Raw genomic sequence first — 26,925 nt, forward strand, 5'->3', positions numbered from 1 at the left:
TAGTAACATTGTCTTCAAAATGAGCTGCACGTGGGTTCCTTAGCCTATGACCACAAGAGCCAATGTAGTGTATTTCGTTATGACACATTCTAAGATTACTGATAATCAGGAGATTGTTTAATTACATACATAATTAACTATAAGGGGAGCCTGGAGCAGCTCTCGTGGGTATAGGCTATGTGTGTGCAGAGTGGATTGCTTAAGTTGAGGAAGCCAGCAGGCTGATCTGTAGATCATTCAAATTGTCCACAATAGAGGGCTCCGGGAAGGTCCTTGGTGGGGGCAATTTAGGACAGTCTGGCTTGGGTTTACCTGTCTCGGGGAAAAGGTGATGGTCTAATAGCTAATGTATTGGCTAAAGGGATTGTCCTAAAGTTACTGAATCAGACTTCTTAGCGCCCTACGGGATATCGCCTCCAGGGATTGATTAACACAGATGTCCTCTGGACAGCGTAGGTCAGAGCTAGTTAGGGTCCACAATCAGGAGTTAGGCGAGGTGGAGCTTACTGACCTATAAGGACCAATCAGCTAACTTAGATTTTCAGATTAAAGGCCACCACAATTCAGGAAAAGACAGGTCTTTTAGTATACAGGAACTCTTCATGGGTTTTTAGTTTACAGGAACTCTTCATAGCTTTTTGTTTTATGCATGTACCTCTATTAGGTTTTGGCTACAAACACTTTAACTTTTTATTGGCTTTGTTTTGACTGCAGTGTGAGTTTTGTTGTAAATAAAAGAATTGTTCCTGAAGACCTCCTCATCTGCCTCAAACTGCGTCTTCTTTCATCAACCCACTACCAACGCCGTTTTTCTGAGTAAAGGCCGGAAAATATACAGCACCTACTTCTAAAACCCTACCACAAACACAATATGAGCATTTTTTAACAGGACTACACACCATCCCCCCAATCACATAACAGCATATGATTAATACAGTCACTAGAAGGATTATTAGATTAGCAGAGCGCGCTGGCGCCTTCACTGCTATTGGAGTCGAGTTTTTGCTCAATTGTGTCCCTCTATTTATCATTTTGTCAGACAAAGTTCCTGTCTTGGTCCTAAATGAGTTATTTGCTGTCAAAACCTAATCAATTTGAGAGAAAAAGCCTTCACAGAAGATGGAGGCTGCCTCTTTAAAATACGTGACCATTGGATTAACCATGAGAGAAGTACTTTGGAGCAATACAATGGTCCTTCTCAGTCAGTATAATCCCTGTAGGTATTGCAATCAGTTTCATATGACTTCGCTGAGAAAAGGCTTCTACGAACGCCTCTCTGAAGAACGACTTCGACTACAGATCAAAAAAGCACAAATGTCAACTGTAAGTAGCTACCTTTCTTTCTTTATATCTTCACTTTCACTGTGTTTCATTTTTTAGTTCAAACATTCCACTTGCAACTGTAGCAGTTTGATGTGAATTCTCGAACGTGCTCCGTCATTTTAATGCTAGAAGGCCTTAGCCCATAGTGAACTTGTCTTTATAAAGCAAATCGTATGGTGATGTCTTTGCACAGTTCCCAGATGTTTCAACGTTGTTGCATTTGTGTTAATGGATTTGTGTTAGGGGTAATGTTAAGCTTCCTATACTTGTTTTGATAAATACTTATTGAAACCGTCTTTTCAGCAAGGCTAGTCATTTATTATTGTTATCATAGGCACTAATGGAAGCCTGCCTTGCTTAATTCATCTCAGAAAAGGTTATGAGGAATAGAGCAAAATATGTCTTTTTCATGCTTCTATTGTACAAGTCAGTCAAGCACATCAGATATATGTGTAAATAATTTGAAACCAATATGCAAGATAAACGCGAAATTGGTGTCATTGTTTTGACCCAGTCGTTAATACTTATACATCATGGAATGAACCCCATGCATGTTCTCAATTAAGTCTAAAATATACTGTGGGCTTCGTCTTTTGATTGTAGTCCCCACCAACCTCTTGCGATTGGATGCTCCTGGTTGAACAGAAGAATGTAAGGAACACTCTTTTTGGTCATTTTGCTGTCAAGAACCATCAAATTTAGCATTGTTTCCCAGAACAAGCGCTCTCTCTTTTGAGCCAGTTGTTGCCCTGCATGCTCCTCCAGTCAAACAGATGAATGAATAGCAGGGAGTGCTTCCTGTTGTATCTCACTGGGACTCTTGTCTCTGGCAGATAAATGTCCGAGTTACAACTATGGATGCTGAGCTGGAGTTTGCCATCCTGCCCAGCACAACTGGCAAACAGCTTTTCGACCAGGTAGGCTACACTGTACATTACAATTGAATGGGTGATATGACTGTTTAGTGTGTGTGGTCATGCCATTGACTCATGTTGTTATTTAGATCGTTAAGACCATTGGGCTGAGGGAAACCTGGTTCTTTGGCCTCCAGTATCAGGACAGCAAAGGCTTCTCCACCTGGCTCAAACTCAACAAAAGGGTGAGGAGGAAGTTTGTGTGTCATAACTTCACTTTCCTGACAGCTGCGTTTAAATGAAGATGTCATCATGGTTATGGTTTTTGGTAATGCTATTGTGTCAACTCATTGAGGCTAATTAGTACCTATTTCTTAATTCCGGAATGTCTACACTGCGGGGTGCTAATCCCAGGTGGTTGCTCAAGATGTGAAGAGGGACAACCCTTTGTTGATTAAGTTCAGGGCCAAGTTTTACCCTGAGGACGTCACCGACGAGCTGATCCAGGAGGCAACACAGCGTCTCTTCTTCCTGCAGGTTGGAGACAAGTACACTGGCTTTTTAGAGGGAATCATGCTGCAAATATTCACCCCTGATACATGGGATCATGATGATTGGTTTACCCATCACTCTATCATTATATGATGAGATACAGCAGGGGTGTCAAACTCATTTTGGTTCGAGGGCCACATACAGCCCTCAAGTGGGCCGGACCAGTAAAATAATGGCAAAATAACTCCAAATCCCTAACTTTGTTTTTCAGTAATATGCTTTAACACTCAGCCCACATATGTAACCTACATTATCACGGATAACAAGGGATCTCTGTACTCCCCAGGAAATGTCTTAGTAAAGGTTGCTGCTGGCCATGGGAATAGGAGGTGCGGCGCCGCAGCAAAAATGTTGGGGGTATTTTGCTCAAAGATGCCAATACGCACTAATGAAATAAACAACTGTTTATTTGAATACAAAAATACAACAGGCACTGACCTTACAGTTGTCCAATTTTGTTTACTATACAGTATGTACAGGGATACATTTTGTGCAAACATGCAGACAGTACAAAATACAATTAAATAAAAGTGCAACTTCTACTGTTTTGATTTATTTTTAAATACAGAGGTTGTTTTGGAATTCGTTTTTCCCAATTTAAAGCCACTACGAGTAACATGGCACGTTGGCGGCCCCTTTGGACAAAAGCGGTAGTATTTTTACGACGACAGCTGTCTGTTTTCTAGCCCGTGCCTGGTGTGCGAGATTCAAATGATCAGGAAGCAATATAGTGCATGTCCGTGTGTTGAAAGTGTGAGGGTACCGGACTCTTTTCGGCTCCGTGAGAGTGGTTAGTGACACAACATCAACTAATGCCAGTCAGTGCCACACACACCTGATTGCAATGAGTTGATGCAGTGTCACCTCTTATGGAGCTGAAAGATTGTTGTGTCCTCACACAAAGCGAATGAAAGACGGCAGTTAGTATGGATCACGATGAGGTAATGTGTTTATGTTGTTGTAAATAATGACTATTTCAGATGAATAATGGTCATCTGATGATGGTGAAGCAAAGTAAACTTTGTTTTAGTAGGCTACCGCTCATTCATTTAGGAGTAAACACTGCAGTCTAATTCGCTCCCGTGAAATTGTGTATATGTTGCTTGGCAACGCCCTCCCGCCGGCCTATCACTCTCCCTTTTAGCTTTTCTTCATTGCATTTTCTTTTTTTTCTTTGATGGTTCAGCCCCGTTATCAGTCATTATGACGACAAACAACTGTCTCAAACAAGGCTCCCGCTCCCCTTCCCTCACCTGGTAGGCTTCTCAAATCGTGTTGTTGTGCCACACTGAAATCTGCGACCAATACAGATATGTGACCATAGAGCATGCACGCGTGAACCGAAAATCGGACTGGGTGTGCGACCAGACCAAACGCAGTAATAAAAACTATATAAAAACGTCTTTCTTTGCACTGATGGTCTCGTTTGCTGTTAAAGGTAATTTATGATTATCAGAGGAAACATGAGGCTGTTTAAAAGATAGTTAAATGTTACTCGGAGCTGCTTTAAAACATAAAAATAAAGCAGCACGGAAAATTAGGAAATAAATCTTGTAGGCCTACACTAGCATGCTCCTGCTTGTTTTGCGCGCACAGAGCCGCAGACACACCGCGCTTGCTAGTACATTAATTGTTCAGGTATAAAAATAAAAATTGTTTTATTTTTATTTTTTGGTTTTTACTTTGCCATAAAGCACTGGAGGAAACATTAATAGCGGTGAAGCAAGATTGCCATTTACCATTTCCCACGTTGCGAAAATGTGCTTTTTTTATTTTGGCTGCTGTGAGCATTTTGGTTATTTCTTTAAAAATTCATAACTCCTCACAGGAATGGGCTAGAGCACGTGTCAAACACAAGGCTCTGGCCCGCGACACGTTTTGATCTGGCCCGCGAATCAATTCGGCCGATTTTAATCAATTCTTAAAAAAAATTAGGGCTGTCAAGCGATTAAAAAAATTCATCTAATTAATTACAGGCTCTGTGATTAATTAATCTAAATTAATCGCATACTTATATGACACTTTTATACCTGTTTGTAAACAGCTGTATAGCCTGCTACAGTTTGTTTCTCTCTCTCTCTTTCTCTCTCTCTCTCTCTCTCGCGCGCGCGCTCGCTCGCTCTCCGTCTCTCGTAACTTCTGTCTCCTCCCCTCAGCCAGCTTTATACATGAACTAGCGCCGAATTTTCTCAAAAAAACAAGCAGACAAAATTACGACTTTCCATCTCCCACAACAGACAGCGCTGCACTGCCACCATTTCGTAGCCTACTCATAGGCAAACATATTGACACACACACACACACACACACACACACACACACACACGGGGCGGGTGCTAGACAGCTAGCAAACAAAATTGGAGGAAGATTGAGAGATATGGCCTACTCACTGTTTTGAACCTAGCCTACATTGTTGCACCCACTAAATAAATAATGCACGGACACTGCGGAGAATTAAGTAAGATGTCTTCCTACCTTCATGCATCCCATAAACCGTCCATAGAGCCCTCGAGTCGGCCCCTTTCCCTTGCTTCTCTCTTTACCTTTCTCCCTTTAACCCACGCGCCCGGCGAGCTACAGGTGCAGCTCCGCACCACTTTTGCACCGGGTCAAAAGGCATTATAGAAGTGCGATTAATCTGCGTTAATTTTTTTAATCGTGTTCATTTTTCTGTGATTAATTAATCGAAATTAACGCGTTAATTTGACAGCCCTAAAAAAAATTTAAAATGTAATTCTTCATGGAGCCTGTGCCATATCCGCACGTCGCATACGCTCCCAACTGTTAGGAAACTTACGTGGCTTACAGCTAGGAATGTCCGCTGAAAGTTCCACAGCTCAGGATTTTAAGCCATGAATTGATGAACTTGTATCTAAGAAGAGCTGTCAGTTTAGGGCTGTAAATAGGCCAATATATGTGGCTAAAGTGTCTAAGGATTAATGCCAAAATTATCTGGTTTCTAACTTTTGCTTTAAATTACAATATAGCCAACTAGCTAACATTAGCTGCTGATAGCCCACCCCTTTCGTTTCCAATGGTGGCTTGGCATTTCATTACCAATGTAAAGTGTCATAAATAGCTAACACTGGTGCTGCGTCATGATTCATAAAAAAACAAAACATGTGATATGTTTTGAATGTGCAGAAAGTTTAGAAAAATCCAAGAGAATAAATATTGTGGCTCAATCCAGAATGCCTGAGAGCCTTACTGCATTATAGTCCTTTATCATTGTTTCACCAGGAACCTGAATGTTGTCTTTCCCTTTACAAAAATTAAGACATTTCCACCATAAATTGATGCCGAAAAGGCACAGATCGGTGGATAAAAATCCACCAGAATGCAGGAAATTAAGTGTTTGACATTCAAACATTTTGGGGGGAGCACCTCCATACCCCCCACCTATAATGTGTCCCCCGAAAATGTTGAAGCGAAAACTAGCCATTGTACGCAGTTTATATACTTACTTAGATATGTTCTTTTTATTTTTCGATTAAAAAGAAGGTGTGTCAGTCTGGCCCTTAGTGTGATTATCATATCGTAGAGTGGCCCTTTGTGAAAATTTGTTTGACACCCCTTGGCTAGAGACTTACTTTTTTTTTTGACATACTCAGAAATGTATGCTCTACAGGTCGCCTGATCAAATCATCTCGCGGTCCGGATTGTTTCATTTTACTCATGTGATGAGAATGACCAAGGATATTCATTTTCTATTGATATATGTTAAACTGAGAATAAGATTCATATTTACATGAATCAGCATTAAGAATCCGGACAAAGTGGATATCACAATTTAAACTAGAACTGCAAGCAGTTGTGAACGGGGGCCAAGCCTTCCACGCGACTCGGGATCGGGCGTCGTCGTCCGCGGCGCCGGCCCCTGGCTTCACGGAATCCGGGGATGTAAAGTTGTTGAATGTGGGATGTTCGGTGTGGGAGTTATAGCCCCAAACGCGTTTCCTTTGCTTTTTGTGGTTTTGGCGCCCCCTATGGATGACATTCGCAAAACTACGTTAGATAGAAAGATGCAGCTCAATGTACCAAACAAGTGGATGTCAAGTTTTTGAATGTGCGATGTTCGGTTGGGGAGTTATAGCAAAATCAAATTGTCAACCTCTCCATTGTAAAGACACTTTTTTGAATTTTCCCATTTTCCCGCCGAAAGACTTAGGAAATGGCGAAAACAGGCAAAAAAATTGAAAAACTCTTTTTTTTAATAAGTCCGGCCCACAAAGGAATTTCTTGCCCATATTTTTTCCATAGGCTCAGGTATGCCCCATGATAGTCTCCCTTCAGTTTCAAGAAAATCCCCCTTTTTTTTTTTTTTAAGGAATTTTCGCGAATCTTTAAAGCGCTACCGTTTGGTCTTCCAATGGTCGTAGAAAAAGTATTTGACCCACTTTTGCTCGTGGGAGTCGGTAAAGTATAATGCTTTTGGTTTTGTCCAAATCGGGCGAAAACTGTAGGAGGAGTATGTTTTGGTGACTGACACAGTTTTTGCGACGTAGAAAAATATCTATCCTATCGCAAATGGGCGTGGCCTATCTCAAAAGATGCAGCTGACTTGTGGGCATCTGTGGATATAAAGGTTTTGACTGTCGGCCTTTCGGTGCGGAAGTTATAGCCCAAAACGCCTTTTCCTTTGTTGTAGCGCCACCTAGTGGCCGGCATGTCTGAATTTTTTTGTATGCTGAGAGACCGGGGGTCTGAACTAGTGATGCAAGTGGCATGTCCCAACCCTTTACGGTTTGGGCTGCAGCACCACTTGTACGTAAGGAATAGGAATAATAATAATAATAATAATCCCAGCAAGATCAATAGGGTTCCCTGCCCCGCAGGGCTTGGGAACCGCGTTGCTCTGCAAAACGCGGTCCCAGCCCTACTCGGGCTTGGCCCCCTAATAATGTTGTGTTTGCAGGAGAGGTACCCTGCAGATGCAATATAGTAAAGGAACCTCAATCAAAACAACATGCTGAATCTCTCTTAACGACCACTGGGCGTGCCCAGATCATTTTACCCATTGAGGGTTTTTCATTAGGGGGATACATGTAAACAGGAAATGGATCCAGGTGCACCACATAAACACAAGAACACATGGGGTTTCTCTCTCTTTGAGTCATATTTACACTAACACCAGTGTGATACATTCTACTCACAACACATCAGGGATTCATGTGTTAAATATGTTCTTTCTGACTTTATTTTGTGTTTTAGGTAAAAGAGGGCATCCTTAATGATGACATATACTGCCCGCCTGAGACCGCAGTGCTCTTGGCCTCGTATGCAGTTCAGGTCAAACATGGAGACTACAAGAAAGACTATCACGTAGCAGGATATCTCACCAGAGAGAAGCTGCTGCCACAGAGGTAGAGAGTCCTGTAGTGTTAACCAAAGTTCACTTTAAGTCCAGTGTCAGTAATCTGAATTCTAACGGGTGTGTCTTCTTTTCTGATAAAACCAGGGTTTTGGAGCAGCACAGGCTGAATAAGAATCAGTGGGAGGAAAGAATTCAGGTGTGGCATCAAGAGCACAAGGCAATGCTGAGGTACTGCAGTCTTAACTTAAAGTCATTTAAATGCATTTCTTTCCAAACATGTGCTCTGTAGTTCATTAAAATGCTCTAAACCACAGAGAAGATGCCATGGTGGAGTACCTGAAGATAGCCCAAGATCTGGAGATGTATGGGGTCAACTACTTTAGCATCAAGAACAAGAAAGGATCAGAGCTGTGGCTGGGAGTGGACGCACTGGGGCTGAACATCTATGACAAAAAGGACAGGTATAGGTCAATGTCTGTCTCTAACCAACTTGTTGTGAATCCCTGTAGGCTAACTTTTGTGTACTTTTTCTTTTTTTAAATTAAATATATTGTTTTGGCATTTTTATGCTTTATTGATAGTGTAGAGACAGAGTTGAAATGGGGCAGAGAGGGGAGTGACATGCAGAGAACGACCGCGGGCTGGAATCGAACCCGGGTCCGCTGCTGGCAGAGGCCCATGGGGGGACGCCCTACCAACTGAGCTAAGGGCACCCCCTAACTTTTGTGTACTTCTGTATGTTTGTGTGTTGTTTTTTCCTTTGCTAGTAGGATCCATATAGGGATGGCAGGGTCGGTCGGTCAGTCCCTTGGTCTGACATTTAACCACTTTAGTCCAGACAGGAATAACTCTTTACAACTATAGTAATGATTGCCATGATTTATTTTGCAGACATAAGCAGTTCCCAGAGGATACATCCTAATGACTTTGGTGTTACCCTGACTTTTCCTTTAGTGCCATGATTTTTGAATTAGGCCTAAGTAAAAAAAAGTGTTGCCCTTCCTCAGATGAATGAAAAACAGCCTTCTCCACAAACAACAATCCAGACATTGAAGGTCAACAACTAAATCAAGAACTACACCAGAACACATTTATAGGATTCATGTGCTTGTGAGGTACAACGGAAACATGACATTTGTGCCTCTCAATCCACATCTCGCGCCCATTATTTGCAGAGAGGGGAAGGAAGCCTGGGTGCACACTCTGTGATTGCCAAATTCAGACATAGCTACGTAGTTACCACTCAAAAAGCAGGGTTCTGGGACTTCCGCGTTAGCATGTGAAGGACGTGCAGCGAGGGGGCTCCCAAGCGTTCACTATTATTTGACATATTTTAGCACCACACACTACTTGAAATACGTTTTTTTGCTTGGTTATTGCGACCACTGACTGTTTCAAATCAAATCAGTTTTATTTGTATAGCCCAAAATCACAAATACATTTGTCTCAGTGGGCTTTACATTTCATACAATATGATATATGATACAATATGATACAATATGACACCCTGCCCTTACACCCTTAGCTCGGCTGAGAAAAAACTCCCAGTAAAAACCCTTTACCGGGAATAAAAAAAAAATTTAAGAAATCTCTGGGAGAGTCGACAGAGTAAGGGGTCCCTCTCCCAGGACGGACATACTGCAATAGATGTCATAAGTAGAGAAAATCACGAAGGAATTTGATCATTGACCAGGTGATTACATGGTAATACTAAATAAAGTGCGAATAGTGTGGATGCAGGAAGACTTCAGATGCTGCCAGAGGATCCACACCGTCTCGTCTCCACCAGGGAAAACTAAGGTTTCCATCGCCGGGATTACATCCCACGTCTCCCACGTGTTTGGCGTTGATGGGCCGCAGCAGGCAGAAAGACAAAGGGCAGAATTCGCCGGAAAAAGAGGCGGAGACGATACCCTGCCGCCGGACCTCGACATGCTGCTATCCGACCTCAAAACAACCCTTACTACAACCATGAAAATGGTAGTGAGTGAAGCCTTGAGGCCCATTTCCGCTGCCTTAAGGCCAGGACACACCAGTCCGACTACCCGAAAATGGAGTTTGCCGATTCAGGCAGCTCCAGTCTTCCCGTCGCGGCCAAAAAAAGTGCAAAGAACACACCAAGCCGACTGCTGACTTTCCGTACGCTCTGCGCTTGCGAATCAGACGTAATGTCTCCATAACAGCAGGCGGCGCTAATCTGTATTGTGGACATCTACGACGACCGATTTCACGGCACACACCAAACAAATTTGTGTCCCCGCCCCCTCCAGACTCTACGACGGCGATTATCGGGCCGGTGTGTCCTGGCCTTTAGATGCCATCAAGTCGACCACCGACTCGCTCAACCTGAAGATAACCGCCATGGAGACAGCCCTGTCTGACCACAGCGACCGGATTACCGCCCTCGAGGAGAAATTTACTCTTTTGCAGTCTGAAAATATACAGCTGATGGCTAAGACCGAAGATTTTGGAATCACGGTCACGTCGCAATAATCTACGCGTGATTGGAATCCCGGAGAAGACAGAGGGAGCAGACCCAGTAAAGTTCATGGCTACCTTTTTCACCGAGGTCCTGGGCGCCGGCTTCTTTTCCTCCCCACCGGTTCTGGATAGAGCTCACCGCATCGGCCCTGTGTGCTCGGCGGAGGAAGGCAGGGGGTCCAGACAGAGAGTAATCATTGTCCGATTCCTCTACTTCAGCGATAAGGAGCGTGTTCTGAGACAAGAGAGGGACGCACAGCAGCTCAAGTACCATGGACAGAATGTTTACTTTTTCCCCGACATGACCACCAACGTCGCTAAGAAGAGGGCATCCTTTGCCAGTGTGAAACGCTGCCTCTACGAGAAGCAAGTCAGATTTTCCCTCCTGTTCCCGGCCCGTCTGCGCGTGGAACACCGCGGGGAGAAGAGGTTTTTTGAATGCCCAAAAGAAGCCCAGGCATTTTACGATTCGCACTTTTCTGCCCGCTGATGATTCTCAGACTACTGAACTCTCTCATCCTGTAAGGTAAAAAAGACTTTAGCCTAGATATTGGCCACTTAATATTGGCCAAATAATTTCCCAGCTGATGTGTGTGGGGTGTTGTTGTTTATTTTTATCTACTCCATCCCCACACGGGCTTTGGGATATTGTTATAAACCACACTGTTTTAGTGTTGAACGTTAATAGGGTTTCCCAGCTGAGTTGCGTGTCTTTTTTTTCTTCTTTTTTTTCTTGTTTATTACACATCGTTTTGTCGATCATTTTTATCCGGACCCATCCAGTCGCCCAGAGTTTATTTTTTTTTTAATTAATTTGTTTTATTATATAGGCCTAGTTATTTTAAAACTAATATACAGTACATCCAGATTAAGATATCCTTTGCAGGCTACTGATATTTTTGCTCATCACCCTGTGGCCGAACACTGATCCTGTGCGTTCCATGCCCCTTTTTATTTTATTTTTTATTTTTTTCCTCTCTTTTTCGTCGGGCTCTCTTATTGGCTGGATATGCTAGGCTAACAGTGCCTAAATATGTGACTTTTCATTTGTGTTTTATATGCACCCACGGTGCTCTGTTTGAACGCTCGGAGCCTCTCTGCATGAAGAGAGGATAGCGTTTTCTTTTTCTGTCGAGATGCAACGGAAGTTTAAACCTGCATTCAACCTGCCGTCTTCATTGTTTGGAGATGAGGACATTGGGTTTGGAGTGTGGGGGGGACGGTTATCCTTGGTGTTATTCTATTTTCTTTACATCTGTATGCAATGTGTGTTTTTATCATCTCTCTATGCTTGGTCTTTTCATATCATTGTATTATCTTGTAGGATACTGTCTACACACTTACCCTAATGATGTCTAATAACTTGGTAAACTCTATTAGGTTTCTGTCATGGAATGTCAAAGGCATGGGACATCCGATTAAAAGATCCAGAGTTTTGTCACACCTTAAACCTTTAAAAACTGATATAGCTTTCATACAGGAGACGCATATGCGCAATACTGATCATGTCAGATTGCGCAAATCTTGGGTAAGCCAAGTCTTCCACTCTACCTTTAACTCTAAGGCTAGGGGTGTGGCTATATTGATCCATAAGAGAACACAATTCATTCCCACTAGCTCAATATCAGATCCCAATGGAAGGTATTTGATTGTAACAGGTACCATACAGCAGACACCTGTTTTACTGGTTAACGTGTATGTTCCTAATTTTGATGATGCTGGTTTTGCAAACAGATTACTTAGCAGCCTCCCAGCTTTAAATACACATCAATTAATTTTTGGTGGTGATTTGAACTGCGTTATTAACCCCAAATTAGATCGCTCCAGCCCCAGACTAGCTCATCCCTCTTCCATGTCAAGGGCATTTGCAGACTTTATGTTACAAAACGGATGCGCTGACCCATGGAGGTTTTGTAATCCACATGCAAAAGAATTTTCTTTTTTTTCACCGGTACATCGCTCCTATTCTAGAATTGACTATTTTTATAGTTCTAAGCGACCACTCCCCTTTGGTTCTTGACATGCTATTGACATCCCATCCAAGACCCTGTCCTTTGTGGAGACTGGACTCTTCTGCTTCTCTCTAACCAGGGTTTCTGTGATTATGTTTCCTCCTCTATTGACGAGTTTGTTTCTATTAACAAAAATGATTCTACCTCTTACTCTCTACTATGGGAATCACTTAAGGCATACCTTAGAGGTCAAATTATAGCTTACTCTGCCAATTTAACTAAATTGTATAAAGCTGATCAGACTCGACTCACGGACCTAATCCTCAATTTAGATCACCAATATGCCAGTAACTCTAGTCCCGAACTGTATAAGGAGCGCTTGAGTCTGCAGGCTGAGTTCGATTTTGCTCACCACTAGGCAGGCAGAACGCATGCTTTTGCAATCTTGCAGTAATTACTATGAACATGGCGATAAGGGTGGTCGTTTGCTCGCCCATCAGCTAAAGCACCAAGCTTCCTCACGTCTCATTACTTAAATTTAGGACCCACTTGGCGCTCTCCTGTCTGCCCCTTCCAATATTAATGCAACATTCAAAACGTTTTATTCGCCTCTTTACCAATCCGACTCCCAAACCGACAACACCACCATGGACCGATTTTTTTATAATCTTAATGTGCCCTCTATTGATCCTGCAATTGGACAAAACCTAGATTTGCCATTGGTGCTACAGGAAATAGTTGATGCAATAAGTTATATGCAAAGTAACAAAGCCCCTGGCCCTGATGGCTATCCCACAAAGTTCTTTAAGAAATGTAGTAGCAAACTAGCCCCACTTCTTCTAGCTGTATATAGTGAGTCAATCGAACGGGGTACACTACCACCTACCCTGACCCAGGCATCAATCTCTCTCCTACTTAAGAAGGATAAAGACCCTACTTGTTGCGGGTCCTACAGGCCTTTATCTCTCCTCAATGTTGATGTCAAGGTCTTAGCGAAGGTGCTAGCAACTCGTCTCGAGGCAGTTTTGCCAGATATCGTCTCGAAGGAGCAGACAGGGTTCATTAAAGGGCGTCATTCTTTCTTCAATATCCGAACATTAATGAACATAATTTATTCGACCCCTACCTCTAAACGTCCTCATGTTGTAATATCACTGGATGCCGAAAAGGCCTTTGATCGAGTAGAATGGCTGTATTTATTTACTGCTCTTAAAAAATTTGGTTTTGGTGACCGCTTTCGCTCGTGGATTTGTCTTTTATATACAGATCCCCAGGAAAGTGTTTGCACTGGGGACACTCGGTCTGATTATTTTCCACTGTCACGCGGGACCCGACAGGGCTGCCCCTTAAGTCCGCTTTTATTTGCCCTAGCTATCGAGCCCCTATCCATAGCCCTGCGCTCTTTCCCCCCTACTTCAGGGAATCTATCGTGAGGGAATCGAACATCGTGTGTCATTATATGCAGATGACCTCTTGCTCTATGTCTCGAATCCTGCTACAGCTATTCCGTTTGTTATCTCTATTCTTAATGAATTTGGCTTTTTTTCTGGGTATACACTTAATCTGCAGAAAAGTGAGTGAGTGTTTCCCTCTTAACATCCCCCCTCAGACCTCCAGCAGTTGAATTTGCCATTTAATATTAGCCGCTCAGGGTTTAAATATTTAGGGGTCAATATCAGTCCGTCCATTTCAGCTCTTATGGCTGCAAATTTCACTCCCCAACTTAACCAGACTAAATCTGACTTTCCGAGATGGGGTAGCCTCCCTCTGACGCAGAATTAACTCTGTGAAGATGACAATTTTACCCCGATTTCTTTACTTATTCCAATCCATTTTCCAGTTTTACAGATCTAATTAAGAAATTTGGTTAGCCACGTTCACATTTCTTTCGTTACTTACAAATAAGACACTTCATTTGCACACAATATCCTTAATTTCCCTCACCTCCCCCCACTTTGCCCTGGGAGGAAGTACTTAAATTAAGTCCCAATCAGAAAGCTCTTATATCCCGGGTATATGTCGCTCAATAAATAAATATGGTTTGTGTTTTTTTTTCTTTTTTTCAGAATGTCCAAGGGGTGTGGGGTGGGTGGGGTTTATAAATGTTTGATGTTTGTTTGTTTGAAAAAAAAAATTTAATAAAAATTGTTTATGGGAAAAATAACACATTTTTAGAAGAGGAGGAAGACTTATCCTGTTCAGCTAGTGCTATCATCAGGTCTAAATTGTCCAATTATTTTGTTTATGACCGGCCGCATACCTGTAAAATTAAATTCCATTAGCTTTTTTGTAGCCTTCTTTGTTTTTAGTTGTAATTAGTTAATTTGAGGATGCTAAAATACTAAGATGGTTAAAAGAGTGAACTAGCTGTAGCATAAATGCATTGTCACAGTGAGTATGTTAGGATGTTGATGTTAGCATTTATGTGTATGTTAGCAGGGGCGACTGTGGCTCAGGTGGTAGAACGGATCGGCCAATGATCGAAGGGTTGGCGGTTCGATCCCTGCCCTGCCACTTATGTCCTTGGGCAAGACACTTCACCCGACTTGCCTCGTGTGAATGTGTATGACTGCTGTATGTTTGTGGTGGCCGGGGGGGCCGTAGGTGCTGAATGTCAGCCATACTTCCGCCACCGGTATGATTGTGTGTGAATGAAGGGAACCTGGAACCATTTAAAGCGCTTTGAGTGCCTAGAAAAGCGCTATATAAATCCAATACATTATTTATTATTATTTACCTCAAAGCACTGCAGTCTTTACGCACATTTCCACCAAAACTAGCAGGAACTTTGAGTTACAGGAACTCCTCGACCACAAACCTTTTAGTCCAGGCAAAATAGCGTTTTCATAGAATAAATTGTAAAATAATTTTTTTCAGCTCAGATAATTTATATGAGGTGTCCAGAACAACATACCGTACTTTTCGGCCTACAAGCCGCGACTTTTTCCCCGTTTTTCGACCCTGTTATTACACAGCACAGTATATATTCTGTAGCTACTGGGGATGGGCGTTAGTAATCGAGTACTCGAGTACTCCTCGTTTCAAATGATCTCGATTGGTGGATGAGGAAAATAGTTTTTTGTTTTTTTTAGTGTTTGTAGCCTTTAGGCCGGCCGGCGGGCCGCCCCTATTTTAAAATGTTATATACGTGTACAAAACGGCACAAAACGGATATAAAGTTTAACAAAATTAAATATTTTGATCCAAGTTAAATAAACTAAGCGTTGTGTCAAACAGAAACCGCAAATAACTGCCACCTCCGTGCAGCGCAGCCAGTGTGTGGTCTCCACAGCACCGCGGAGCTGAATGCGGTGCTGGAAAACTTGGAAAATCACGTAAAGAAGCCAGGCTGACTTCGGGCACATTCGAGCAAACGACATTTAAGAAGCCTTTATTATGGAATATAGGATTGAGATTCAAAAGCCGACGGTGTAACGTTCCGTTAACGAGGAATTAGTCGCGGTAATTAGTCACGGACAGGAGTGATCATTACGCGATTGGATATACTAGCCTACTACTTCTACTGCTTTGGTGAGTTATTTAGCCTATCTATGTGTTTAAATTGTAGGACAATAATTTTATTGTATTTGCTGCCCTTCTTATTTTAAATGTCTATTTTGAATGTTAGCCAACTACAGCCCATGCTTTTTTCCTCTCTCTTTTTTCTCTCTCCACCGCAGACCTACTCGATCGGTTTAAATTGTGGCCCGCTTATTTAATTACTTTCAGTTAGGAAAATGTGTTTTAAACTTGTGGAAAATAAATCCTTAATATCATATGGCAACTGTGACTGTTTGACATAAGCATTGAGCGCTTTATTGCGGTCAACCGTTGTTCTGTAGACAGATGCGTTGCGTCCTAAAAATAGAAAAAAGTTTAACGAGGAATCGATTGATCCTCGAGGAATGCAAGCATCACACGAGTAGCGAAAACACTCGTGCCCATCCCTAATAGCTACTATTGCACAAAATGGTAACACTTACGTACGCTACGTTATGCAAATATGCAACTTGTTTGTTGAAATGTGGGAGCTTCCTCAAGCAGCCATCTCTTTCCCGACAATCCCCTCTGTGCACGAACTCTTACATATGGTAATTAAACATTATAACACCTGCGGCTTATTGTCCAGTGCAGCATATAGTACGGAAAGTACGGTACTAAAAGTCCTAAGAAATCCTAGTTGAGGAAATATGTTTAATTCTCATCAATCCGAGATGTGTGCCAATAAGGCGAGACACCAATACATCCAAATAGGGCAATTCTTTTCCATTAGTCCTATCAAAATGAAACTTTACACAATGAAAGTATCCATGATAATTAAAAAATGTTGTATTACAAGTTTCTTTGAAAATGTATTTTAATATGCAAATGAGCTATACACTAATCGTACACACCGAAAATCAACCCAAATAGGCTTAATTTTTTCCTTTACTGCTACCACAAAAAAAACTTTACATGGTAAAAGTATACTTGAAAAGTAACTTTTTTTGTATTACAAGTTTCTTTTTAAATGAATTTGAATATGCACATGAGCTCCACACTTATTTAATATCCAATCATACTGCCAATGGGTGATGGCAATGCTGCTTTTAGACTGGCCTCTAACCTGAAAAACTGCCTGGCTTACCTGCCAGGGGTATAACAGGTGCCTCTCATGAATTAGATTTGTCTCTTTAAATGCCATTGCACGCAATTTGATAGCACTACAACCAATCAGAACAATGAACAATGTGACGTATTAAGCCCCGTTCGTTTAGCGAACAGCGGGGTTAACTGTTAAATTTTACTTTTGCCGTGGTCGGTCTGCAAAACAGAACATTCCTTACTTGCTAATGCTTTTACTATGTAAAGTTGTATTGTGGTAGGAGTAAAGGAGAAAATTAAGCCTATTTGGGTTTATTTTGGGCATGTACGATTAGTGTATAGCTCATTTGCATATTACAATTCATTTTCAAAGAAACTTGTAATACAAACATTTTTAATTATCATGGATACTTTCATTGTGTAAAGTTTCATTTTGATAGGACTAGATGAACACTCTGGGAGAGCTTCACTAACATTACTTCCAATGATTGATCTTGATCCCAGTGATTAATCCTGCATATACTCAACATTGAGGTGTGTGGCAACTCAAGCTCTGCAGTATGATGTGACCACTGTTCTGACATTCGACCAACCCCTTCTGGAAAGCCTTGACCATTATAAGTTAACTTCTAATACAAATGTTTTACTTTTCATGTAGACTTTCATTTTGTAAAGTTTTAATGTGGTAGGAGTAAAGGTAAAAATGAAGCCTATGTGGATATATTTTGGGTAGCCTATATTTGATTAGTGTATAGCTCATTTGCATATACAAATTCATTTTCAAAGACAAAAAATTGTGTTTCACAAACCATGCAAAGCACGATGCAGATGTGCTCATTGTCCAAACTGCCATTGCCTCTGCCAGAACAAAAGACACAGTCTCAGAAGGTGATGACACAGACGTGTTAGTACTCTTGTTGCATCATGCTGATCTGAATGCACACAAGCTTGGCAAGTCTGACCTGTATGGGTTCAGTTTGGTGGGCCTAAACTGACCTGGCTGGTTTTATTTGTGTTTTATCTAGTGCCGCCCAATTTCTTCCCTAAAGATCTCTCATTACATTGGTCCATTTCATCACTCAATTTGGCCCACCTGATCACATACTTTCAAGCAGCACTGCATGGTGCATAAAGTAGACAAAGGAGTTACTTGGTCCCACGGTGTGTGACAATCTCCCCTTTATCCATGCCATTTCAGGCTGTGATTCTACATCTCGTCTATTTGGCATAGGAAAGGGAATGGCACTGAAAAAGTAAAAAATTACACCAGCTAGGGGAGGGGTGATCTAATTCATGAGAGGCACCTGTTATACCCCTGGAAGGTAAACCAGGCAGTTTTTCAGGTTAGAGGCCAGTCTAAAAGCAGCATTGCCATCACCCATTGGCAGTAGGATGATTGGATATTCAATAAGTGTGGAGCTCATGTGCATATTCAAATTCATTTAAAAAGAAACTTGTAATACAAAAAAAGTTACTTTTCTAGTATACTTTTACTATGTAAAGTTTTATTGTGGTAGGAGTAAAGGAAAAAATTAAGCCTTTTTGGATGTATTGTGGCGCTTTTCCACCGCACATGTAGCTCGACTCGACTCGACTCAGTTCAACTTGGTTTGGTAGCAGCACGGGTCGTTTTCCACCGCAAATAGTACCTCCTGAACGTGGGCGTGGTTGTCGTAAGGGGCTGAAAGCCTACTCCGGAGCAAAGTAGCAAAGCAGAAATTACGAGCAGTTGTTGCACTATTAACTGAACCAACCGCCAAAAACACGGATGAAAAATGTTTAAGAAATACCCCCCTTGTATCTGTTTGCTAAAAGAAGTAGAAGAATATTGCTACGGGCCATTAAAAGGGAGGGTTGTTGTCCCGATGTGTGACTCTGCCACACAGTCAGCTGTAGGGATGCGTCACGTACATCCCTATGCACGTAAACACGGGCATGATAAAGTTGACTGTTTAGTGCTTGTTTCAGGATACGTGTTTTCAAATGCAAGCCGTGTCTCAGCCTGAATATTTTATTGAGGTAATCAGTTCAGTCCGAGGCTTGCTCGCTATCATGTTTGTCCCAGCTGGCTACTATTTAGCCTAGCTGCCCTACATGTCTCCTCTCGTATGTTAAAAGTAACTTCCCCAACAACCAACACTGGGTGAGATTAGCGAATATATGGAAAAAAAATTCGGATCTGTGATGCAAATCAAATGAAAGAGAGCCAGAGAAGGCAGGACGCGGCGTAAATACACTCAAAAGTCCCGGAGAGTTGGGAAGAATAAACAACAGAATGAAGCCGGTAGTCTCTGGCCAATCAGAAGCGTCGGCAGACGGCCGGCCACTGATTGGCCAGACAATAGTCTCTGGCCAATCAGTGGCCGGCCGTCTGCCGACGTCACCTTTTAGCATCGGCTCAGCTCGCTTGGAACCTAGAGCTAGGCGATACCAAAAAAGCAGCCGCTACCAGGTACCAGGTACCATGAAATTGCGGTGGAAACGCCAAAAATGCAAGTTGAGTCGAGTCGAGTTGAGCTGATACCATGCGGTGGAAAAGCGCCATTGGTGTCTCGCCTTATTGGCACACATCTCGGATTGATGAGAATTAAACATATTTCCTCACTCATCGCGAGTGGAAAGCAGGCCCCAAGGAGCAGTGCCTTCTTCCTTAATCCAGCAGTGCTCGGTGGCCAAGCCTGGTATTTAAACTGTTTTGGCTGGCTGTGGACGGGTCATTTCATAGGAATGAATGGGCACCATGTTTCAATCCGGTGTCCATTTCTTTATAGGTCCATTGTGCAAACACGCATAGTTCCTGCAAGGGTTCCTAGTTATGGGAACTAGTTCCTGCAACTAGTTTCCTTTCTACCTCTGAAATGTGTACAAAGAATATAATGACCTCTGTCCTGTAACTATACCATTGACCATAATGGTAATAAACAATGCCAATATTTTACAGGATGACCCCAAAGATTGGATTCCCCTGGAGTGAGATCAGAAATATTTCCTTCAATGACAAGAAGTTCGTCATCAAACCCATTGACAAGAAATCGCCGGTATGCAAAGAACATTAATAGTGATTCAACTTCAACAACTACAAATGCAGTGAATCATATCATGAAAAAGTATACATCCCTAGTGCTGCATGCCACACTAAAATGGAGTTTAGAAATTTGATATTTTTTCTACACACAAACTGGAAACCTTTTGTGTTGCTTGGTGGAAGCCTACGTTAAAGTGCAAACTTTCTTAGTTTAACTTATGGATTTCTTTTGGGCATGTGATTAAATGGTGGATTGTTCTAGCATGAGCAATACAACTACAAATACTACCAAGTATCTTTTTAGTTTTTATTCCGTTAAGAGGATCTGCAGGGGAACCCCGTATCCTTGTTACTGGTGAAATGAACAAACTTGCAAATACATCAATTACTGCACGTTGTGTATTGCAAGCAGCTGCTACTTGATGTCAGTTACAAACACGAATTTGGCCTCAAACATTATATCGGCTTTTGGCTGCATGCACATATTCAGGGAAAGTTTCTCTGAAAAATGAAATGAATTCTCCCAAACAAAACTTTCCCTGTAGATTATATAAAGCATGCCTAACTGAAAGACAGACCGGAGGTGATGTGTCATCAATCACGTAGGCAATCACTGATTGTGGATTTTCGTGTTCAAGGACTTTGTTTTCTACGTACCTCGTCTTCGTATCAACAAACGTATCCTGGCCTTGTGTATGGGGAACCATGACCTGTACATGCGCAGACGTAAACCTGACACCATTGAAGTGCAGCAGATGAAGGCCCAGGCCAGGGAGGAGAAGAACAAGAGGCAGATGGAGAGGTATGGAAGGAGGAGGAAATAATAAAGGATTATTTATTCACAGTTTACAGTGTGTTCTGTCTGCTTTACGAAATAACTGTCAAGACATAGAATTATTTTTTTCAGTTGAGTATGTATGCACAATTCTCCTATCAGGGCTCTGCTGGAGAGTGAGAAAAAGAAGCGAGAAAATGCTGAGAAGGAAACAGAGAAGATTGCTCGTGAAACCATGGAGCTGATGGAGCGATTGAGACAGATTGAAGAGCAGACAAAGAGGGCTCAAGATGGTCTGAAAGCTCTCTGAATGCAAATGTGTCTTCTTGTTATTTATTTTATGAAGAAAAAAAAATGACTCAGTATATATTGAAATAATTGTCATTTAAACTTACACTATGAGGGCAGCATGTCTGGGTCTGTGCGTTGAATGATGTCCCTGTGTGTTTCAGAGCTGGAGGAGCAGACTCGCAGGGCTCTGGAGTTAGAGAAGGAGAGGACAGTAGTGCAGGAGGAGGCAGAGCGCCTGGACAGGGACCGCAGAGCTGCAGTGGAGGCTAAAGCAGCCCTGCTTCACCAGTCTGAGAGCCAGATCAAGAGCCAGGAGAGCCTGGTATGCTGGCATTCATTCCAATTCAATTGAATAGATCAAATTAAAGTAGATTTGATCCGTATATGAAAATTTAAAAACTGTAAAGTTGTCGTTTAGCGTCCAAGGACTCATTGCGAATTTAAATTTTATATTTAAATGTACTTATTTATATAGCACAATTCTTAACATAGTTACAAAGTGCCTAATAACGAAAGAAATAAAGCAGAACCTATATAAAAATGGTTAAATATATCATTTTAAATATACTGATCAAGTCTACCCATAAGTTAGAAACAAGGCTGTAAGGTACTGCTGTCAATAAGTGATTTACAAACTCAATATATTTTAAATAATTACCTGATTGAGTAGGAAGGTAATTAACTTGAGCCGTGATGCTGCATATGTACGTACCCGTACTAACACACACACACACACACACACACATACACACACACACACACACACACACACACACACACACACACACACACACACACACCTTTTCTCTAACACTTTTGTGCACCCACATACAGAGCACAATGACCTTAGATCAGGAGCCCTCTTAACTCTACTTCCGTTTGTCAGGCCACTGAGCTGGCAGAGCTTACCTCTAAGATCTCCCAGCTGGAAGACGCCAAAAAGAAAAAGGACGAGGAGGCAAAGAAATGGCAGAAAAGGGTGAGAATTAATGACGGGAGCAACAACAGAGAAGCAGTATGAATCAAACATGAGCAAAGAGGGTTGTCTGGTATTAAGTGTTAGAACCAGGTAAAATAAAAACAGTCACACTTGACTTAAAAAAGGTGATTTTATTTAAGGGTGTCTCTGCATTACTTGGTAATGCTGCAGTGTTACCCCATTAACCATTCTCTGATGACCACGGGAGACCATTATCTATAATCATTTATTTATTTGTTTCAGGACAATGCACATTAATGAACATTTACAGTAGTACACGTAAAAATGCCAGATTGTAGCCCGGGGCTAATTTCATCTGTAGTCCATTAGACAGGTTGATGTTAGAAAACAGGATAATTCATTAGTATGATTAGAAGGTTAAACGAATACACAATTAATACACAACTAATAAGGTACAGCATCCATTTAGAGGTGGTTGCACCTTTGGTTAGTTCTTAGCCACACCTTAACTTGGCTCTTAAAGGTGGCCAGAGTGGGACGTTCCCTTATAGTTGGGGGTGGTGTGTTCCATAATGCACTACGAGTAGTCACTTTAGCCATAGAAGTCAAATATTTGTGAGTGACTTACTAAATCATCTAGATCAGGAGTTTTAAATTGAAACATATTACCCAAAATAAAATGTGCCGATGTAGTTTTAGTGTTTTTTGTATCGATGTTAAAAAAAATGAAAATGCATTTAATTTAGAATGGATGTGTGTTTTGCGTCACAAGCAGCACTAAGAGGCACCAAAGAACATCCAATTATCTAGTATTCTCGGTCGGAAAGTTTGTTTTTTCTAGCAAAGGGTCTTCTATTCATTTTGTTATAATGTTACTTATCGTGAATGTTACATTTTTGGAACAAATCTAGGAGGCTACTTGAAATGTAATATCTAACCACAGCGCTTTACTGTGAGTGGTGTGTGTGTGTGTGTGTGTGTGTGTGTGTGTGTGTGTGTGTGTGTGTGTGTGTGTGTCTGTCTGTCTGTCTGTCTGTCTGTCTGTCTGTCTGTCTGTCTGTCTGTCTGTCTGTCTGTCTGTCTGTCTGTCTGTCTGTCTGTCTGTCTGTCTGTCTGTCTGTCTGTCTGTCTGTCTGTCTGTCTGTCTGTCTGTCTGTCTGTCTGTCTGTTGATAGGCGATCGTGGTAGAAGCTGATTTGGAGCGAACCAAGGATGAACTGAAGACTAAACTCATGGGTGTCCACATCCAGAACTCTGTCCCACCTCACATGCACGAGCACGATGAGACGGACGAGAGCAGTGCGGAGGCCAGCGCTGAGCTGACTGCACCAGGCATGGTCCGGGACCGCAGTGAGGAGGAACGGGTTACAGAGGCCCAGAAGAACCAGAGGCTGCAGAAGAACCTCAAGGTGAAGACTTGAGTGAATACGCTCACATTCAGATGGAGATATCAAGTAGTGCTGGGGCTTTTTAAAAGACCTTTTAAGAGTGCAGGCAAGTGAGTCAGAAAATACTATTGGTTTTCATGTTTAGTGATTCTGGGTTCAGAATAAAAATGCGCTCTGTAAATGGGGAACCACCCCAGCCGAAAGCATCATTGTCTAAATCTGCAGTTACTCTAATGGCCACTAGATTATAGCTCCAATAAAACAAGAATGTATTAACATGAGAATATCATTTCTCAATCAACATATGAAGTATTTTAAATTGCATATATTTTTTTCTATGCCATTGTAGTGGCTCCAAGACAATTTTGGCCTGTTGGGGTAACGGAACTATCTCAATGACAGCCATGCTATTGAGACCGTAATGGTACTAGGATGAATCATACTGACTTTGGTGTTTCCCTGACATTTTCTCTAGTGCTACGAGCAGACCAGGATGTTTTACAAAGGCAACGAAATACCTGGGCATCTGCTTGGTGGACAGGCACCAAACTTTGTACAGACTCAAGTAGGGGTGTCCCAACTTAGAATTTACAGTTGAATCTGATTGGTCAAGTCTTTCCTATAGTCGACATATTGTTGAATCATGTTTTTTTCTGCTCATTATTCCATATTCTCAGTTGCGAGACTATGTTGATTTATTCATGCCCAGTGGCGCAAAAAGTGGGTATGCACTATAGGCTATGCGGCGCATAGGGGCGCTGCACTAGAGGGGCGCCAAAGCGATCGGGGGAAAATTATTTGGAGTCGGCATTTTCTGTATTTAACAGCTTTTGTGTAAATGATATGATCAATCACATAGGCACGCCCCCCGCTCCTTCTCACCGGGCTGTGAGTGACGAGAACGAGCCCGACCGTCTTGAGGCGCGCGCGCACGAGTGCTCAACACTCGCTCACGTTCGCAGTTTCACAGACTGATCGCTCTTTATGTCAGACTATTTTTGAACACCAATGCAATGCATTTCTTTTTGCGAATGACACGCGATCTAGCAGTATTGTCACGGATGTATTAGGCACGTGTAGGCTGACGATAAGGCAGCGGCCGCCTGCATGCTTCCTCCCGTCAGCTGTTCTAGTGCTGCCTTTATGCTCGGCGGTGGAGACGAACCCAAAAAAACACACAGCGGGACACGGTGTTCCGGTGATATGGAAACGTTTAACAAGAAACTTCTTAGACACACTTAAAATAACGATCTCTGCCCAAACAAAAAGCTCTGACTTTATGGAAAGAACGATGCAGCCTATAAAACCATCTGTTATAGCCGGTTATAGCCTATTAATAATAAACAGAGCGCTGCACATTAGAACAGCATGTAGGCTACATTAAAGATCTCGTATCCTTCCTGAGAAGGCAAGCATGCACAAAAATTGTTAATTTGATAACGTTGATAGTTGTGGTCTTATCTTTACAGAAGACTTCTTTGTATGTTTTATGTCAGTTCAAAATTCAACTGAGTCAGTTGAATTTTGTTTCAAGTTGATATTCCAAAAGGCACACGCTCTTCCTTGACTGTTTTCAGTCTGTGGGTCTCATTGGGTGTACTTATTATTCCCTTACTGTAAATCTAATACTGCATTTAATTTCATATGGGTGTTTTATATGTGTATTTATTTTAATTTTTAAGGTGTTGTATTGTTCAGGTAAGGACAAAATGATTACTTTTAGCTAAAGTTTTAAGATGGAGATTAGATTACCTGGTAGTCTCCACATTAATCTCTATTATTATATTGTTTGAAACAGTGTTGTTGTATTAGATAGTATGTAAATTGTGTGAATTTTATTTTATTTAAATGTTAAAATAGTTTATTTGTAAGTTACTGGTAATTATATTGTTAAAGGGCATTCTTTTTTGACAAAGTGTGTGCAATTTGAGGCTTTAAAGTACCGTTTAAGCACCGGAACCGTTTCAAAAGTACCTAGTAACTGGTATCGGAAAAAACCCAAACGATACCCAACCCTAGTGATGTGTGTCTAATGCCTCGTTTCCACCAAGCAGACCAAACAGTTTGTGTGTGGAACGGCACAATGATTTTTAAGTGTTAATGGTACATTCGTAGTGTTGACTTTGTTGACATGGTCATGAGGAGGTTTTGACTCTACTTTAAAGGTTGCAGCTTAATTGCCACCAAAAATTGTGTTTGGCCTAAAATGAAGTGCACTCTACATCCAAACCATCGATGCCTGTTACAACAAAACTACAATTGGTCTATATCTCAAAGCCAAAATGAGACATGATATTGCATATTGAATTCAACAACCACAAAAAGGGACTCATTATCGCTGGACAATTGTCTTGAGATGGGGATAGAGGGGAGAACAGGGGAGAGTTTCACTCTGTTTGTTGTTCTCTTTCAGTTCCTGAGCAGCGAGCTGGCTGGAGCTGTAGACGACAGCAAGAAAACAGCCAATGACCTGATCCACGCTGACAATGTGAAGGCAGGCCGCGACAAATACAAGACCCTACGGCAGATACGCCGGGGCAACACCAAGCAACGTATTGATGAATTTGAGTCCATGTGAGAAAGCCACTCCTACTGAAGAAAGATGCTGAAATCACACACATTGAGAGATTCTAGAGTTGTAGGTGCAGCTTTTTGCATATGTAACAATTGTTGAATAGGACAGTAAATGATATTATCACTGTGCTTTGATGTCTTGAAGGTCCATGATTTTAATTTGAATGCCATTTCTTCTGGCACCTTATCTATGCTCTCATTAAGGAAAACTGTCAATCTCATTACACAGGTGTGCAATCTCAATATGCCAACTATTGATACGCATAACAATGTATTAATTAATGACAACAATGACTTGTTATCGTTCCAGCTAAATCTTAAATACTCTGTTCTTTATCACAGAAATAAAATACAAAGAAACAGCATCATGTTGTGTGTGCATCAGTTCCTGTATGAGTAAGCATCCCATACAATGTTCCTAATAAAGATAAAAAACAGATTAGCAACTCCTATCACTGCATGCAAAGCAGGTTCACCAGAACCAACCCAGTCACACAGACTGTCCAAAGCAACAAACAATAATTTTACAAGATGGAATACAACTGAGTTAATAGAAATGTGTTAGTTTTTTTTGTGTTATGTAGCTGTCTGCACATTTGTACCTTCATTGTGTTATTGCTCACATCCTCCTCATCCATTGTCCATGTTGTCAAAATAATCGGATAGAAATAAGAAGTAGTGTTTTTACTACGACAGCTATAGTTCCAGGGTGAGGGACCCATGATAAAGGCATTAAGAAAAACTATATACAAATAGCGTTCTTTGCGCTGATGGTCTCGTTTGCTGTTTGATGTCATTTATGATCATCAGAGGAAAAATGAGACTGTTTAAGAAAAATCAGTGTTTCTGACAACATTTACTAGCCTGGCACC

General features: G+C 41.7%; 1 protein-coding gene across 2 annotated transcripts; it reads left to right on the plus strand.

Moving 5' to 3' along the window:
* Nucleotides 1–1,239: 1,239 nt before the first annotated feature.
* Nucleotides 1,240–26,057, plus strand: LOC307256232 (moesin-like; the record flags this gene model as incomplete). Of its 2 annotated transcripts, XM_080035133.1 has the most annotated exons (15): nt 1,240–1,323; nt 1,927–1,974; nt 2,157–2,240; nt 2,327–2,422; nt 2,592–2,714; nt 7,941–8,092; nt 8,188–8,271; nt 8,358–8,504; nt 20,002–20,098; nt 20,724–20,887; nt 21,023–21,153; nt 21,313–21,473; nt 22,038–22,130; nt 23,267–23,500; nt 25,893–26,057. In XM_080035133.1, 15 exons carry the CDS (start codon nt 1,240–1,242, stop codon nt 26,055–26,057), a joined length of 1,863 nt encoding a protein of 620 aa, XP_079891259.1. The 2 variants fall into 2 exon arrangements, with proteins under 2 accessions (XP_079891259.1, XP_079891260.1); XM_080035134.1 differs by lacking the exon at nt 1,927–1,974.
* Nucleotides 26,058–26,925: the final 868 nt, after the last annotated feature.

This window comes from Ammodytes marinus (genome assembly GCF_949987685.1).
Source record: "Ammodytes marinus genome assembly, chromosome: 10".
NCBI lineage: Eukaryota > Metazoa > Chordata > Actinopteri > Uranoscopiformes > Ammodytidae > Ammodytes > Ammodytes marinus.